Genomic DNA, 15,963 nt, shown 5'->3' with positions numbered 1-15,963 from the left:
CCTTTTTATTTGTCAGTCCAAGCTTTGGATTTGTTAATCATTTTTTCACATTTCTGGGTAAATACAAACTTTATTTTTGAACTAAACACCTGTGTGCTCTATACTGCTTTACTACTTGGTCACCGACAGAGAGCATCTATGCATGTTGAATGAGCACCTCATCACAACAGCTAAACCATATCCTGTTATTCATTATCATTATGTCACCAAAACTCGCTGAGCGTTTGACTTTTGCTTTCACACATTTTTGACCAAACAAATGGTAAAAGGCACTTAATTTTCTTTGGCTTTATTAAATAGCTTCTGCTGCAGCATGAAACAAAACATCACTTATTATGTCTGGGTACTAGACCACAATTCAGCCAAAGACATGTTCAGTCTCAAACAGGTTTACTTCATTGCTGACCACAAACTTGGTTCTTCTGTTTTGAGAAAGCAATATGACACCTTCCGAGTAGTGGTTGACCACACTAGGTGCATTTGAAAGCTGCAGGAGCTTTTTTCTTGTAAAAGCATTCATATATGTGTACAAGGACAAAGCAAATGAAACTGAAAGCAGATGATTAAATACACATGAACTACAATAAATTATACACAAGCACATCAAATCCAGCTGCACTGCTTTTAAATTGGAACAACTGTATTTAATTGGGTTACTACATTGTTATTACATTAACCAGTCTAATCTAAAGCTCCACACTTATCTAAGGTTATGAGCTTTGTGTAGTGACTGAAAACAATAGATCAAGGATGTAACAGCTGTTGAAATGCTAGTGTTTCACCACCAGGCAGAGCTCTTGTAATGCTAATGCCATTAATGCATTTTATTTTATGTTTTTATTTTTATGTTAAACATGTTTAAAATGTTCCTATTTGTATACAGGATTAGTATACTGTTAATTTGACACATGCAAAATAATTGATTTAAGTAAGTTTAAGGTAAGGGCAGAAGTCACTTCTATTTAGAAAAAAGGTTACAGAGATCATACAAATCCACTATTCTTAAAATCAAAAATTCTAAAATTCACAGATCTGGTTCATTTTCTCACAGCACAAATTATATATGAAGCAATAAATAACCTGCTTCCTGACAATATTCTAAAAATGTTTTCTAAAAGGGAACGGGGATACAATTTGAGGGGGGAATTAAATTTAAAACATCCTCGTATCCGTACAACATTAAAAAGTTTTTGCATCTCTGTGTGTGGAGTGAAGCTGTGGAACAGACTAAGTAAAGATATGAAGCAATGTCCAAGCATGGCGCAGTTTAAAAAGCGGTTTAAGGATATGGTTTTTACAGGGTACAGGGAAAAGGTAGAGATTTGATAGGGTGTTCTTGTCTAATATTTTCATGTGTGTGCGCATGCACGGGTATGTTGGTATGGGTATATATATATATATATATATATATATATATATATATATATATATATATATATATATATATATGTAGGTTTTGTATCCTTGAGGTGTTAATGGGGTTATTGAAAATGTGTATATGTGCGTATGTGTGTATATATGTATGTATGGATAGATAGAAACATATATGTGTATATATTAAAAAAAAAATTACACATAACATATAATGCAATTGCAAGGAGGTATTTCTGTAGTCTATTGATACTAGATAGTGGAAAAGGGGTGGGATTAAATAAGCTTATGCTTCTTCCTGCTCCTTTTTGAACATGGACGTTATTTGGAGTTGTGGTTGCTCGTTTTCCTTTTGTTTGCTTTGTTCATTTGTCTCTTTTAATTCTATTTTTTTAATACTTTTTCAACATGTTCAAAATAAAGATTCAATCAATCAATCAAGGTCAGAGAAGCTGCTCATGGTGGCTGTCTAGCCGTGTGATTATCAAGCTAAGGAAGAAATAATAAGTTTCCAAATACACCAGTTTGTCCACTGGTGTGTTTGTTTATATTTTCGGAATTTTATATTGTCATATGTTTTAATGTTGAAATATAATGCATTGGACATTTGTGTTCACCAGTTGTACGGTGTACCTGTGTATGTTAAGAGGATCACAGTAAGTTATTGGCTCATAATCAAGGAACTGTAATCTGTTTTGAAAAACACAAAAACTGCATCTGAGTCAAAATAAAGATTCACTTTATTTTTTTGTATTTTTTTTAATAACTAAAATGGGAAAGCAAACTAAATGAAATCACAGGGTAAAATAATAAATCTCAAATTGCATGAAATGATGTTCAAGCAGTTTAACTAGCCAGTACTTACCAACTCTGATCGTGTGCACAACAGGATCATCACACTCATCACTGAAAAGACAAAAAAGTGCTAAACTTTAAAGCTACTGATAAATGTATTTGTTATTTAGCATTGTGCATTTGTTATGATTCCTCGACATAAAACTTTTAAAACAACACAGTAATTTAAAAACTTTACTAACTTAAACAGATTCCTTATATTTTAGTTTTAATCTGGGAAAGAAGAAAGTACTCCGTGAGTTTGATGCAGAGGGCTCTGACCTCCATGACGTCTGGAGTATTTTACAGGGAAGGCAGAGTAACTAGATTCCCAGAACTCAACTCTCAGGTAAGCTAATCAAAAGTTTCTTTATCAGGTCTAAATCTAAATCACTGTCTAATTACTTTCACAGATAAATCTCTAGTCTCTCAGAAGGCTCAGAACTCTAAAACTCTCTCAGCTCTCCAGTAGAATGGCAGATGCATATTAAGCAGGCTGATTCCTGAAGTATCTGGCTCAGGTGGACGTCACACTTTGCCTCTCCTAAGTGTGAAATGGATACGAAGTTACAGTACCAGCAGGAGGAGATAATATGTTTAAAACCAACAAGTCGTTACTTACTAAGGATGGTAAGAATTACATTTCAGCCATTCAATGCCAGAATATTATTAACCTAGATGTAAATGTGTTAGTAGTGTCTCTTTAAATGTTGGCTTGAAATAAAATATTGTCCGTTGCTGGTACTGAAGCTTCCTTACAAAGTGTGACAACCACACAGTGGAACAGCATATCTATTACATGATTTACCGTGATATTAACTTGCTCAGGCAGCAGATCTGGGATGTGGAAACACATGACAGTGGTGGTGTTGGCAGCATCTGATCAATCACAAAGGCAGTTTTCTTCCACACAAGAAGCATCACAGACATAATCGGATGGTGAGGTGGAAATTGCTTAAGTTTGTTGCAGATCAAAGCAACATTAATTTTGTAGATAGAACAGGTACACTTGCTGTGTGTTCTATGTTCTAGTAGCTAAAATAGCACTAAAGTAAAAGAGACCATGCAACAGATTAGAATCAAGTATACTATAGGCTAGTATTATATTTTTCTAAATCACAAAATTAATACACAAACAAAAAATGCAGTTTTAAGTTCCTGAAGTGATTTACACCAGTAAAAACTGAACCATCTTTGTAACACAGAAACGCTCGAGGAGAACCCTGAAATCAAATCAAATCAAAATCAAATCACTTTTATTGTCACATCACATGTGCAGGCACACTGGCACAGCACATGCGAGTGAAATTCTTGTGTGCGAGCCCCACAAGCAACAGAGATGTGCAAAACACAACAACACAAACGAGCAAAATACAAGAATGGCCAACCTGAAACTAATAAATATATGTACAATATATAATAGTGTATGCATTTCTGGATGTGTATACTAAATGTTTTTCTACGTGTGTGTGTGTGTGTGTGTGTGTGTGTGTGTGTGTGTGTGTGTGTGTGTGTGTATACACATTTTTACAAATTAAATAGTAAAAAATAATAAAATAAAATATATAAAAATATACAGAAGTTACACGGATAAGTCAAACTCCTCTTGTACAGGTCTCAGGACAGCTGTGTCAGCTGGAAGGTGAATGGACACACCCACTTTAGAGCAGGAATGAAAATACACTTGATAGACAAAGGCAGATCTGCACCTGGAGGACAAGGAGGGCCATAAAAAATTTGGTAGCAAATGCGACCAAATTTTTCAGTGGTGCGACTCAAAAAACTTTTTGGTTGAACCTGTGCGACCAAATGTTCGGCTAGCAAAAAAAAAAAAAAAAAATCTGCAACCTTCCCTGTGGTCAACAACAGACACACATTATGCCCCTATTGTGGACTCAACCAATCAGAGATAGTCAGGGGCGGGACCGCTCTGACTGGCCGTGGTCCAGTTGAAAGTGCAGGTGGAAGTGGGAGGTGAGTAGCTTGAATAAAGCGATATCAATTCATTAAATCCTGAATCGACTTTTAAATATAACTGTGTTTTGCCAGAAACGCCAGATTCTCAGATTAAAGCTCACAAAACCATTTCAACAACAACCAAACAGCAGATGAGAGCAGGTACATGGACTCCACACAAAGACGTAAACACAGAGCGGACCGTGAGAATCAGCTTTGTCTTTCTCGGCTTTCTCACCCGACGGCCCGCAGACGGACACGCTGTCGGAGCTTAGCGGTTCTGATGCGTCCGGTCCGCGCTGTGATTACGTCTTGTTGCGCTGATTCTGAGCTGCAGGTTTTGTCTCTCCAACCAAAATTCACTGAGCCAGCAGCAAAACAAGCAGCAAACTGCGCTTCACATTTGATCAATGTCGTCATGAATTTTGCTGTTTTGCTTCCACGACTATTAAAATCACACTTCATGCACAGCTAGCTCTCTATCTCTCTCTGTACTTCAAGAACAGTTTCCCGTCTCCAATCTCTGTTTTCTGTATTATTCATTCGCTTATTACCCACCAGTCTACCATTGTTTACAGCGCTGTGGCTGCTGTCTTTTTCTTTTCTTTTTTTCACTTAAATGACCTCGGACAAGAAAGCCTATTTTTTCTGTTGTTCAATACTGAAGAAATTTAAACTTTATATGCAGAACATTGTAGAATATTTTTAAGGTTATCTGCTATAAAAAGCCAGACCAGGAAAATCTCCTTTATGTTTTTTGGTGTTTTATTCTCAGTTACTTTCACACAAAGGCATCTGCTGTGATGTTCACAATTCTGATGAAGTCAGTACTGATAAATGATCAGAATTATAATATTTCTGACTGTCTGAGGCTAAGTTGAATCAAATCGGGACTTTGAAAACCAGAATCGAATGGATTATAGAAATCAGTGATGATACCCAGCCCTATGAGCAGCCTAGGCACGACAGAAGTGGATGTAGCTGTAATAGGAAAAGAACTATTGCTAACTTTTCTGTTAAGTTAAAGCCTGATCCTTCTGAAATTCATAGCCAGTGCTCTGACACGGTGTCATCAATCTTTGAATGCTGAAAAAGCACAGTGTATCCAGAAAAACACATTATATTATATCAGTTATTATAAAAAATTTTGTGCGCCTAACTTTTGTGCCGGTACGCCTAACTTTTTAAAGTTAGGCGTACCGGTACGCCCATGGCAAAAAGTTAGTCTAGAGCCCTGCAGTGGGTCCCTTTGCATTGATGGCAGCATGTGTTCATTTCAATCCATCTCTGCCACCTGCAGTAAATCATGAACATTGCAGCATTCACTTTCGTCAGGCAGAAAAACACTACATGCTTGTTGACCCTGAGTACAATTTTGACTATGATGAAGAATAATAACCAGATGTGCATATAAGAAATCATCTTTAGGACCAGCTGCAAATATATCAATAATTTTTTTAGCTTTTTATTTTTTTTTATCATTATTCAGCACATCAGCATATTAAAGTGTTTCACCTAGAGTTATATACTGTATTTGTATTAATCATTGCACATTATTGTTGGCAACTATGGTCTATAGCAAGGCAGCCACTGCTAAAGTTTTGCAGATCCAATTCCATTATCAATATCACTTATCCATGTTCTTATCGATTCTCATTGGCTCCACTTTGACAGTCACCACCATCACTAAGCAGCATGTGGAAGACATTACATTTGCAAATGAATTACCTGCTGTATGGTTAGATGGCTGTGTATGTTGGAGGCATTTCACATCTTTTTTGCGATCAGTGTTGGAGCTATTACTCAAAAAAATGTAATATTACACATTTAAAACACTTTTCTTAAAAGCAATGTGGTGCATTAGTGAATATCTAACTTCCAGGAGAATGTAACTCAGTATACAACTTGTTAAATTGCTTTTGCATTTGTCTGTAAAATAACCTGAAACACACCATCTCATAATTACTATTTAACAATATAAACTTATAGGCTACGACACAAATCCCTATCCTAATGAGGACACAGATATGATATTTGTCTTTGGTATTTAGTTATGAACACAAAGCCGGTAGTACAAAGCAAAGATGAAAACCAGCACAATGTGATCACCACAATCATTCGGTTTCAGAACCAAGAACAGGTGGAAATGGAAACTGGAGCCTGGCTGCCCATCCATTTTTTACTTGCTTAACTCATTCACTGCCAGCCATTTTCATGGCAGTCAATGTAAGCCTTTCAATTGACGTCTATAGACGTCAATGGCAGTGAATGAGTTAAGTTCACAGTCTGGCTGCTGGACTGGGGTAGGCATTCACTCAGCTTTAGTATCACTTTTGTTTCTTGGCTAGCTTAGCATTAGCATGCTGCCTTTATAGATTGTTGCAAAGAACCAAGATGTGTTAACATACTGCATAATGCAGTTTTTTGTCCAGTTGCCACTTCACCATTACGCTCTTGCCCTTTTTGCAATAAAAAAGTAATAATACATATAATAGTAGTAAAAAGTGCTATTATTTTTCTCTCTGGGATATGAACTAAAATCAGCTGATTGTGCAACTTGAACTGATAAATGGAATCAGTAAGTAAACAAGGAAATGTACAACTCTTCTTTATTCCAATCTCTATGTAGCAGTCAGTGAGGTGACTTCATCCTTGGGAAAGATACTAATGCTTGACTTGGTCTGTGTTCATCAGAGTATGAATGTTAGATACAAAAACAGTGTTTGTGTGAATGGCTGGCAATAAAATAGAACCAGAATTATAATATTTTAATTATCCCTATGTGGTTTACAGTTGCTCCAAGACATTAACAGTAACATAGTGAACTAATTAAATATTGCAATACATTATAAAGTTTACAAAATATAGCTCTAATATATACAAATAGCTCAATTACAGACACCAAAATATTACAGAGGTTCATATTAGGCCAACGTATCACCATCATCCAGGTACATGGTTATAATACCTCAAATGTTGCTTAAATGGTAATAATTTCTTCATGAGGGGCAATTGGGAAATTGATCAGTGTTCAAAATGTCTATAACTACATTCATCAGTGAGAGGTATGAGTCTGTGCATCAATATAAATTGGATAATGAATACTTATTACTTCTCATGCATTTCCTCAATAATGACATTTTTAAAGTGTAATTGTTTTCCTTTTTGTGTTGTTTTTTTGTATTTTGCCTTTTGCAAAACGTACTGTGTTGTCTTTTTTTTTAACATAGGGAGTGCGGCACTACCCACACGACCTCGACTTCACATGGTCTGGCTCTGAGGTGTCACCAACATTTAAAACATCACAGCATTTTAACAACAATAAATGTAACAATCTCTACATTTTAGTTTGATAATGAAAATTAAAGTTTGATGCAGAGACACATCACATGCACACAATTGTGCATGCCTTGCAGAGACATTTTTGACCACTGCCAAAAAAAAAAAAAAAACCCTATAAAAAACAGTCCTAACCACTCTGTGTCTAAGCAGTCACAGCACATGATGCATCAAATAGAGCGTGAGGTAAAGTAAAGTAATGAGGTACAGCTTTCTATTGTCTATTTGTGCTACTTGTAATCATTCACTGCTTGCAGTAACATGACATTTACATTTACATGGGACTGAACTTGAGTTAGTTTTTGCGGCTCTGAATTTCCCAGAATTAAGAAGTCCCACCACCACCAGCAGCAGAGCCACCATCACCATGGTGAACACGGTCCGTAAGACGAGGTAGATATGACAGCTGGCCTCTGAGAAGGGGTTTATCTCAGTGTCTGTGTGATGAGTTTTCAAGTGATTGACTGGAGAGATGATAGAAATTAATTAACTATATGTGGTCACCTTGGTTATTTATCTTGGATCTACATTTAATTAAATTCAAGGGCTGAGAAGTTGCCAGAGATGCAGTTCCTCCAACTAGAGGGGAAAGTTAGTTAATCCCCATAGACTGCCAAACTGTTAAAGGCTTAACTAGGGAAGAAACCATGTCACTCGTGTGACAAAAATATAGTGAATTATTTAGTAATGAAACAGTTTTTAATCACACAAAGCAGGAGACAGGAGTGATGAGAATAGAGTTAGACTACAATTTCTGCTGATTTTGTCTGACAGAATAGAAACAACTTAAGTTTCTTTATAGCTGACACATTACTCACATATTACAGTTGTAATACGACTGGCATTAAAAGGGAGAAAAAAATACCTCTTCATTGTCTCACCTGTGGTACTGAGCCAGGTCTCTGGTGATTCTCCAGCTCCTGAGATGCTGCACTTGTAATATCCTTCATCAGACTTTGAAACTCTGTGGATGGTCATGTTTTGTGTGGAGTTGGTGCTGATGTGGAGTCCATCTTTATAGAAATCAGTTGTGAAGTTGAAGGAAGTTGTCTTGTTTCTGCAGCCCAAGGTCACAGTTTCTCCCTCCATCACAGGAACAGCAGGGATCTCCAGGATCACAGAACCAGCTAAGTAACATGAGTCTGATATTTAGTTGATATTACATGTAATTAAAATGAATCACAAAATATTGTCTCACTGCAAACATACCAGTGACAGAGATGTTGATACTGTTGCTTCTGATCACTCCTTTAGTCTCTTGCCAGTACTCCCCACTGTCATCACGATAAACATTTGTGATGGTGCAGGATGATCCTGTCGGTGTTCTCTTGTTAGTTTTGGGACATGTTTTTATTTTCCCTTTGACTTTATGCATAACTTCACAATAATCGACTCCTTCACAGTAAAATGTCACTGCATCATATTCAAAGAACTGCAATCTGTTTGGATAAATATGAAGAGAAACTGCATCTAGATGAAGAAAAAGAGACAGTTTACTGATTAATTCAAAAACTTCTGGAGTTACTCTTACAATAAAACAAAATGGAAAGCATAACAGTAAATAAAATCCTCATCATAACTGGGTAATTGGCTATGAGAACTTTCCCAGTGATTAAACCCAGAATTAGGGGGAAGAACGACAAGAGATGCAGTACAGGGCCAAAAGTTGGACGCCAGCCTGTGACACTGTACTCAGAGCTAAACTGGCACATCCTTTTTTACTTCTTTTAAACTGCCTACTGCTTCGAACTAAAAAATAAAATTAATGGTCATACCAATGAGAAACAGATTATACTCACCAGCTTTCTGAGAATGTGAGCAGAGCAGGACTGCAATGATCATCACTGATAAGCCAAAAACACAGATAAAAATCAGTATATTCACTTTTAAAACTTGTTGAATCTAGCAGCTAAAAATGGTATTTGTTACATCTCTAATGTGCCACCAAAAGGGTCCTCAGTATGATAGCTTTAAATTTACAACATTTTCACATTACCAAAGTCTTTATAGTTTAGCTTTAATGCATAAATGGAGACAGTACTCACACAGTCTGATGCAGAGAGCTCTGACCTCCATGATGTCTTGCTGCAGACCAACAGACTCTCTTTCTGTGACTAATTTGAAAGAACTCTAAATAGTTTTCACAGAACCAGAGGTGAGGTTGTGGTTGGTCATCTGACACAAAGACCGCCTGATGCTGCCTTCAGTGAAACTTGTAGTTATTTAACCTTCATCTTATGCTTGGATTAGAGCAGCAATGGGTTCGTTATTCTTCTGCTTTTTTATTTAATCAAACAGTTACTCTACATTTTGTGATGAAGCCAGTTTTAAACTGAAGCTGGAAGCAGCGAAAAAGAGATCCACATAACTATTTCAAGCAATGTCAGAATTATTTGAATACATACATAAAAGTTGGTGTTTTCTGATACATATAGACGATTGTTTTAATCTTCTACTGCAGAAGATAAAAACAATACTTTATAGTGAAGACACACATTTCAGTGCAAACTTGTCATCTTATGCTGTGTTTAGCAGGAAGAGTTGTGGACCCAATATGAGGGAGTCAAAGGCTGAACTGGACTCAGAATCAGTTTTATTTGAATAATTAATTTAAGTTACATTTGTATTATATTATAACATATTTATATTATAAGTTATAAGTTAAATTTGAATAATTTAACTGGCAGGCACTCAGAGATCCAAACAGGCAAAATATGCAGCAAGAACGAGATCGTGACACTGGATGGAGAGAGAGAAAGACCATATATGCGCAAGAGGGAATCAGGGCAGAGGGAAAACACCTGCGGAAGATGGATGGACATAATCTAACTGATGAGACAGGGGAAGCAAAACTGAACATGTGCACACAACAAAAGACTCAGAATAAAACAAATAATAAAACACAAGAAACACATGAGATGCAGTTTGTCTAAATACAGAGAACAGATGGAGGAAACAGACAAAAGACCACGAAGACACAAAAAGGGGGCGAGTGAGTGAGGGACAAGCAGCATGACAGAAACCGGACAGACACACAGAGACATGAATGGGAAACAGATGCAAAAACATGGTGACAAGACAGACTTTACAGTGAGGTACAACTAACTAACACAGGAGATTCTGGGGAGGCAAGACCAAGACAAACAGGACACGAAAGAGAACAGACCAAATAAACAAGTAACTAAGAACTAGAAATACACATGATTAAACTACAAGCAGAAGGAAACTAAACAATACCAAATAAATAAGAAACACATATCACCACAATAATAAACAAAGTCCAAAAACACTGGGTCATTAGAGTTCCAAAAAAAGAACAAGCAGTTTAGGGGCTTGGCCACGTAGCCAGTGGCCTACACAGAGCAGTTCGGGTCGGCCGTGCGGCCAGCAGCGCAGAGCCCTCTCATTGGGTTCTGGGACTGGCTAAACACCAGCTGTCCCCACCTGAGAAATGGGTATGGTTGGAGGGATGGGCTTGCTTCTTCCTAACGGACAGTCTCACACACAGACAGAGTTCTGGCAAGCAGAAAGGTGACAGTTTATTTAGAAAAGGGGTGAACCACAGTGCTATATATATATTTTAACAGTGAGTTGGGCAGGGGTCCAGGGGGAAGAGGAAAGGGAATCCACACACACACTTTCCTCTTCAGCACCATCACCACCACTTCTCTTCTGCACATACTCACTCCTCTTCAGCCACTGTCTCATCCAGATCTCCACTCATGCTGCCGTACACAGAAATCACAAGGGAGGGTCTGTCACAAGATCCAGTGAAATCTATATATAGAGAGCACAGGTTAGTTCAACAGGTGAGTAAACAAAGAGCGATTTCTAAGAGATGAGAGAAGAAACACAGGAAGTTCAACATTCCCACATCTAACTGCTCCGTGCCAGAGAATGAAATAGTTAAAGAGCACCCTGGTGTTATGGCACTGATCATTAACAGGTGGTGGCAATCAGCACAGGTGCACGGGCCAAGAGCAAGAGCCCATAACGAGCTCCACCCAGGCAGGCAGGAGAGAGTGAGAGAGAACAACACATAAACAAAACCTGCAGCCATCACGAACCAGCCAGAGAGGGACGGGGATCATGACACTAGGAACAGGGAAAGGCGCAAGAAGTAGCTGGACATCAGCTGCCCCTGCATGAGGAACATGTACAGGTGCAGGAATGAACTGGGTTATGGCTGCCCTCATCTGGGCAGCAGGTGATGGCTGGACACCAGCTGTCCCCACCCCAGGAACTAATATGGGTGCGGGAACCAGTGGACCAGTATAAGTTTACTGTAATTAATTAAAGGGAAGCACAGAGAAGCTGAGTACGTCTCATAACCATTTCTTCATCATCGCTAACACTCAGCTTATGACTTCTGCTTTCACACAGTGTGGTCAAACAAAAGTAGAAAGCCACATAATTTTCTTTGACTATATTTAACAGAAACGCCACTTATTTCTGAGTACAAGACCACATCTAAGTTAGAGACATGCTCAGTATCAGACTTTGCATCACTGACAACAAACTTGCATTTGCATCTGTTTTGCAAAATAAAGTAATGTGACATTTTCAGATTAATGGTTGACCACAATTAGCTTTTTTTCACGTAATGGTATTTATAGAGCTGTAAACTGATAAAGCAGATGGGACACCGGAAAGCACTAACAACAGTTATATAGGAAGCAAAGCACCTCCCGTAGAACATCCTGAGGAACATGGTTCGAATGCCTTCTCCAAGTCCACAAAACACATGCAGACTGGTTGGACCAACTCATGCACCCTCAAGTATCATCGAGAGCGTAAGGAGATTGTCCAGTGTTCCACCAACCTGGACAAAAATTGCATTGCTCTTCCTGAATCAAATGTTCGAATAATGGACAGATTCTCCTTTCCAGCACCCTGGCACCTTCTAGTCCCCCTTTTTGAAGTTCTGAAGCACCCCCACCCGGTCTGCCAGTTCATAGGTACTGCCCATGATCTGCATGCAACATTGCAGAGGTGTGTAAATCAAGAGAGTCCTACAACATCCATAGTCTTCAGGAACTCAGGGTGAACCTAATCCAACCTAGCAGCCCTGCCACCGAGGAGTTGTTTAACTGCTTCAGTGACCTCACTCCCTGTGATGGAGAGTTGTCACCCCTATCCCAGACACTGCTTCTCCTATGGAAGATGTGTCAGTGGGATTAAGGAGGTAATCCCACTGATAAAGTATCCCTTCCACCACCCGAGAATATCCTCAGTCAAAGTCAGCAGCGCTCCACCCACACTTTACCTTTTCCCCTCCTGAGTTGTCTGACCAGAATCTCTTCAAGGTAGTCCGAAAGTATTTTTCCATGGCCTCTCCGAAGTCCAGCCACTCAAACCACTGCCTGAGTTGTGTTCTACTTGGCCTAAGTGTCCCCAATATCCCTTGAATGCTGTCAAAGCTCTGATGTAGGTGGGAGTTGAAGATCGTAGGGATGGGGTCATCTCCTAGACATTCCCAACACACCCCAGGTTTGTCCAGCTTCCTCCCCCACAGTGTGATCCACCTGATCAGCAGGTGGTGATCAGTTGACAGCTCAGTACCTCTCTTTACGCAACTTTCCAATATATGGCTGTAGATCTGATGATACGATTACAAAGTTGATCATTGACCTGAGGCCTAGGGTGTTCTGGTGCCATGTGCACTTATGGACACATGAGCATTGAGTGAGTCCCCAGGTGGATGGCCCATTACGATGATTTTTTTAAATTGAGTTGCAACTTGTGGGTAAGTGTCACTAGACCCATATTCTGGACACATATTTGACAGCCTGAGCTGTAGAATATGGATCTAGAGGACAGTACATCTTTGTCTAATAGAGGAAAGCAGTAAAGCTGAGAGGTCATCACTTATATTAACAGTAATATAACGGATGATGATCTTTGGTTATCATTCACTGTGGTCATTCAATTTCATGTGAAACTTTAGGAAAATCTCTCATTCAGAGTTAGAAATGAAAATCAATACTATTCCTATCAGTCCATTATGTTACCTGCTGCTAGCAGGACTCTGAGGTAAGAACAAACAAACAAACAAACAAACAAACAAACAAACAAACAAACAAACAAACAAACAAACAAACAAACAAACAAACAAAAAACCCTTTAATTGATTACCTGTGTGCTAAGCTATGGTATAACTTTCTGGCTCCTACTCAATACTTTGCATAAAGGAGAGAAAACATGGTTGGTCTTTATATAACACTCAACAAAGCAAATAAAAATATCCTACACGTTGAAAATTAGCACTAAAATCTCCAAATTTATAAATGATTAGATATACAAACAAAAATGCAGGTAATAGCAACAAGAAAACTAATTATGATTGTCTGCTTGTCAATTTAGAGACATGTTTTATAAAATACCTTTCTTCTTCCTGTTTTTTTTTCTTATAACAGCATACATTTCTCTGACTGGATTCACCATAGTGGCCGCTGTGGAAGCTGTAAAATAACAAAAGTTATCAAAATATATGAAAACAGGCACAGACTCTTACTTAGCTTAATAAATAGTCTATAGCCTTAGCCTATCAAAAAATTAATTAATTAAAAAATAAACTCAGTATAACTTCAGTACAATATCCAAATAATCAATAAGAGCATTTCTATTTCAAATTATATATCTTCCAGTTTCCTTCAGTTTGATGGTATAATAACAACACTGCCACAGTGTTTGTGTTCTGACCTGTTTGATCGTCGGCTGAGCCTGAACCATTGACTGTTGTTGATGGACAGAAGAAATTTGCTGAAGGGAAAAAAAGAATAATAAAATAAACTGTATCAACATAGCCAGCGAGAAAGAAATGAACATTGTTTTCAAACATTATGCACCAACTAAACTTAACCACATAATAAACATAATCCATGTAAAAACATTTAGGTAGCAGCAATTGGTGTGTTTTTTTTACCTCTCTCCCAGCAACATTTGCCAAAGTGGTACAGTCCCACCAACAACAACAGAGCACCGAATACAGTAGTGGAAATGATCCAAGGTGTGGCATCACAGGTGAGTCTTGTATCTTTGTAAATGTCTGGATTAGTTGCTGAATGATTAAAAGCTAAAAAAATAAGCGGAAGATAAAATGTTAATTCAAGCTTCCTTATACTGAGATGATGTTTAAAACGTTACATATCTGGCATTAAAAGCTTCTAAAAACCTGAGGGACGGACAATCAGACAACACAACAGGAAGGTTATAAAGGCTTCAAATCACCCCTGACACTGAGCCAGCTCTCTGATGATTCTCCAACTCCCGAAATCCCACACTTGTAAAGTCCTTCATCAGACTTGGAAACTCTGTGGATTGTCACGTTTCCTGTGGAGCTATTATGGATGAGATGTCCATATTTATAGAAATCAGTTTTGAAGTTGGAAGAAGCCATCTTGTTTCTGCAGCTCAGAGTCACATTTCCTTCCTCTATTACAGGAATGGCAGGACTCTCCAGGATCACAGAGCCAACTGTATGAGACAAGTCTGTGATTCATGTGACAATAAAATAATTTAAAATTACAAAATATTGTTACCTTGTTGTAAACATACCAGTGACAGTTATGTTGATTTTGTTGCTTCTTTTCCCTCCTTCAGTCTCACACCAGTACTCTCCACCATCATCTGGATAAATATTTGAAATGGTGCAGTATGATCCTGTTGGTGTTTTCATGTTAGTTTTATTACATGATTCTATTTTCCCTTTGAATTTATGAACAACTTGACAATAAAGGACCCCATCACAGTAAAATGTTACTGATTCATATTCAAAGAACTGCAGTCTGTTTGGACTGATTCGAAAGGACACTGCATCTGAGAAAAGAACAAACGAAAAGAATCACTGATGAGCTTTACCTAAATATTGAGAAAACAACATTTCAGGAAAAAAGGAAAATGAACTGAAAATGTGCACCATAACTCTTTATATACATGATCACAAAAGAATACTTTTTTTCCTACTTTTCATATATTTGGTCCACAAAACACAAAATACTAAACAACATCCATATCAACAAGCAATTTTTTGATACTTGCCAACTTTCTGACCATGTGCACAAAGGACCACAAGAGTCATAACTGAAGAGACAGAAAAGAGATACAAATTATTGAGGCCTACAGTGCAATAATAATAACATCTCAGGATGGCACAACTAAATTAGAAAATATTTTCTGAAAGTTAAAAAAAGAAAAGTATTACATCTAAACCTCATTATTAAATTTACTAAACTATTTATAATTTAGCTCTAATGTAGAAAAAGAATAAAGTACGTACACAGTTTGATGCACAGAGCTCTGACCTCCATGCTGTCTTGCTGCTGACTATGTGCACACTTGACAAATGTTAAGTCAGTGAGCAGGGGGTGTTTCCTGTGTGGCTTCTTTCTGCAGCTGAAGCGATGCTAAACATTTAAAAATAGTATTTGAATAAGCTACGTTACATTAAAGTTACCCGCAGTT

General features: G+C 37.9%; 2 protein-coding genes across 2 annotated transcripts; both read right to left on the bottom strand.

The window, feature by feature from the left end:
- Positions 1-7,692: 7,692 nt before the first annotated feature.
- LOC113017461 (low affinity immunoglobulin gamma Fc region receptor II-like) lies at positions 7,693-9,576 on the bottom strand. Its single transcript, XM_026160610.1, has 5 exons — positions 9,546-9,576; positions 9,300-9,344; positions 8,710-8,970; positions 8,382-8,627; positions 7,693-7,937 (listed from the first exon to the last, which is right to left on the bottom strand). Exons 1-5 carry the CDS (start codon positions 9,574-9,576, stop codon positions 7,741-7,743), a joined length of 780 nt encoding a protein of 259 aa, XP_026016395.1. The 3' UTR covers positions 7,693-7,740.
- Positions 9,577-12,403: 2,827 nt separating this feature from the next.
- On the bottom strand, positions 12,404-15,812 carry LOC113017447 (uncharacterized). The gene is made up of 8 exons (XM_026160599.1): positions 15,779-15,812; positions 15,541-15,582; positions 15,058-15,318; positions 14,731-14,976; positions 14,426-14,575; positions 14,203-14,262; positions 12,767-12,966; positions 12,404-12,472 (listed from the first exon to the last, which is right to left on the bottom strand). Exons 1-8 carry the CDS (start codon positions 15,807-15,809, stop codon positions 12,404-12,406), a joined length of 1,059 nt encoding a protein of 352 aa, XP_026016384.1. The 5' UTR covers positions 15,810-15,812.
- Between the last annotated feature and the right edge of the window lie 151 nt (positions 15,813-15,963).

The sequence above is a fragment of the Astatotilapia calliptera genome, unplaced genomic scaffold (genome assembly GCF_900246225.1).
Source record: "Astatotilapia calliptera unplaced genomic scaffold, fAstCal1.2 U_scaffold_13, whole genome shotgun sequence".
NCBI lineage: Eukaryota > Metazoa > Chordata > Actinopteri > Cichliformes > Cichlidae > Astatotilapia > Astatotilapia calliptera.
Note: the sequence above shows the minus strand (reverse complement) of the source record. Positions and strands in the feature narration are given on the sequence as shown.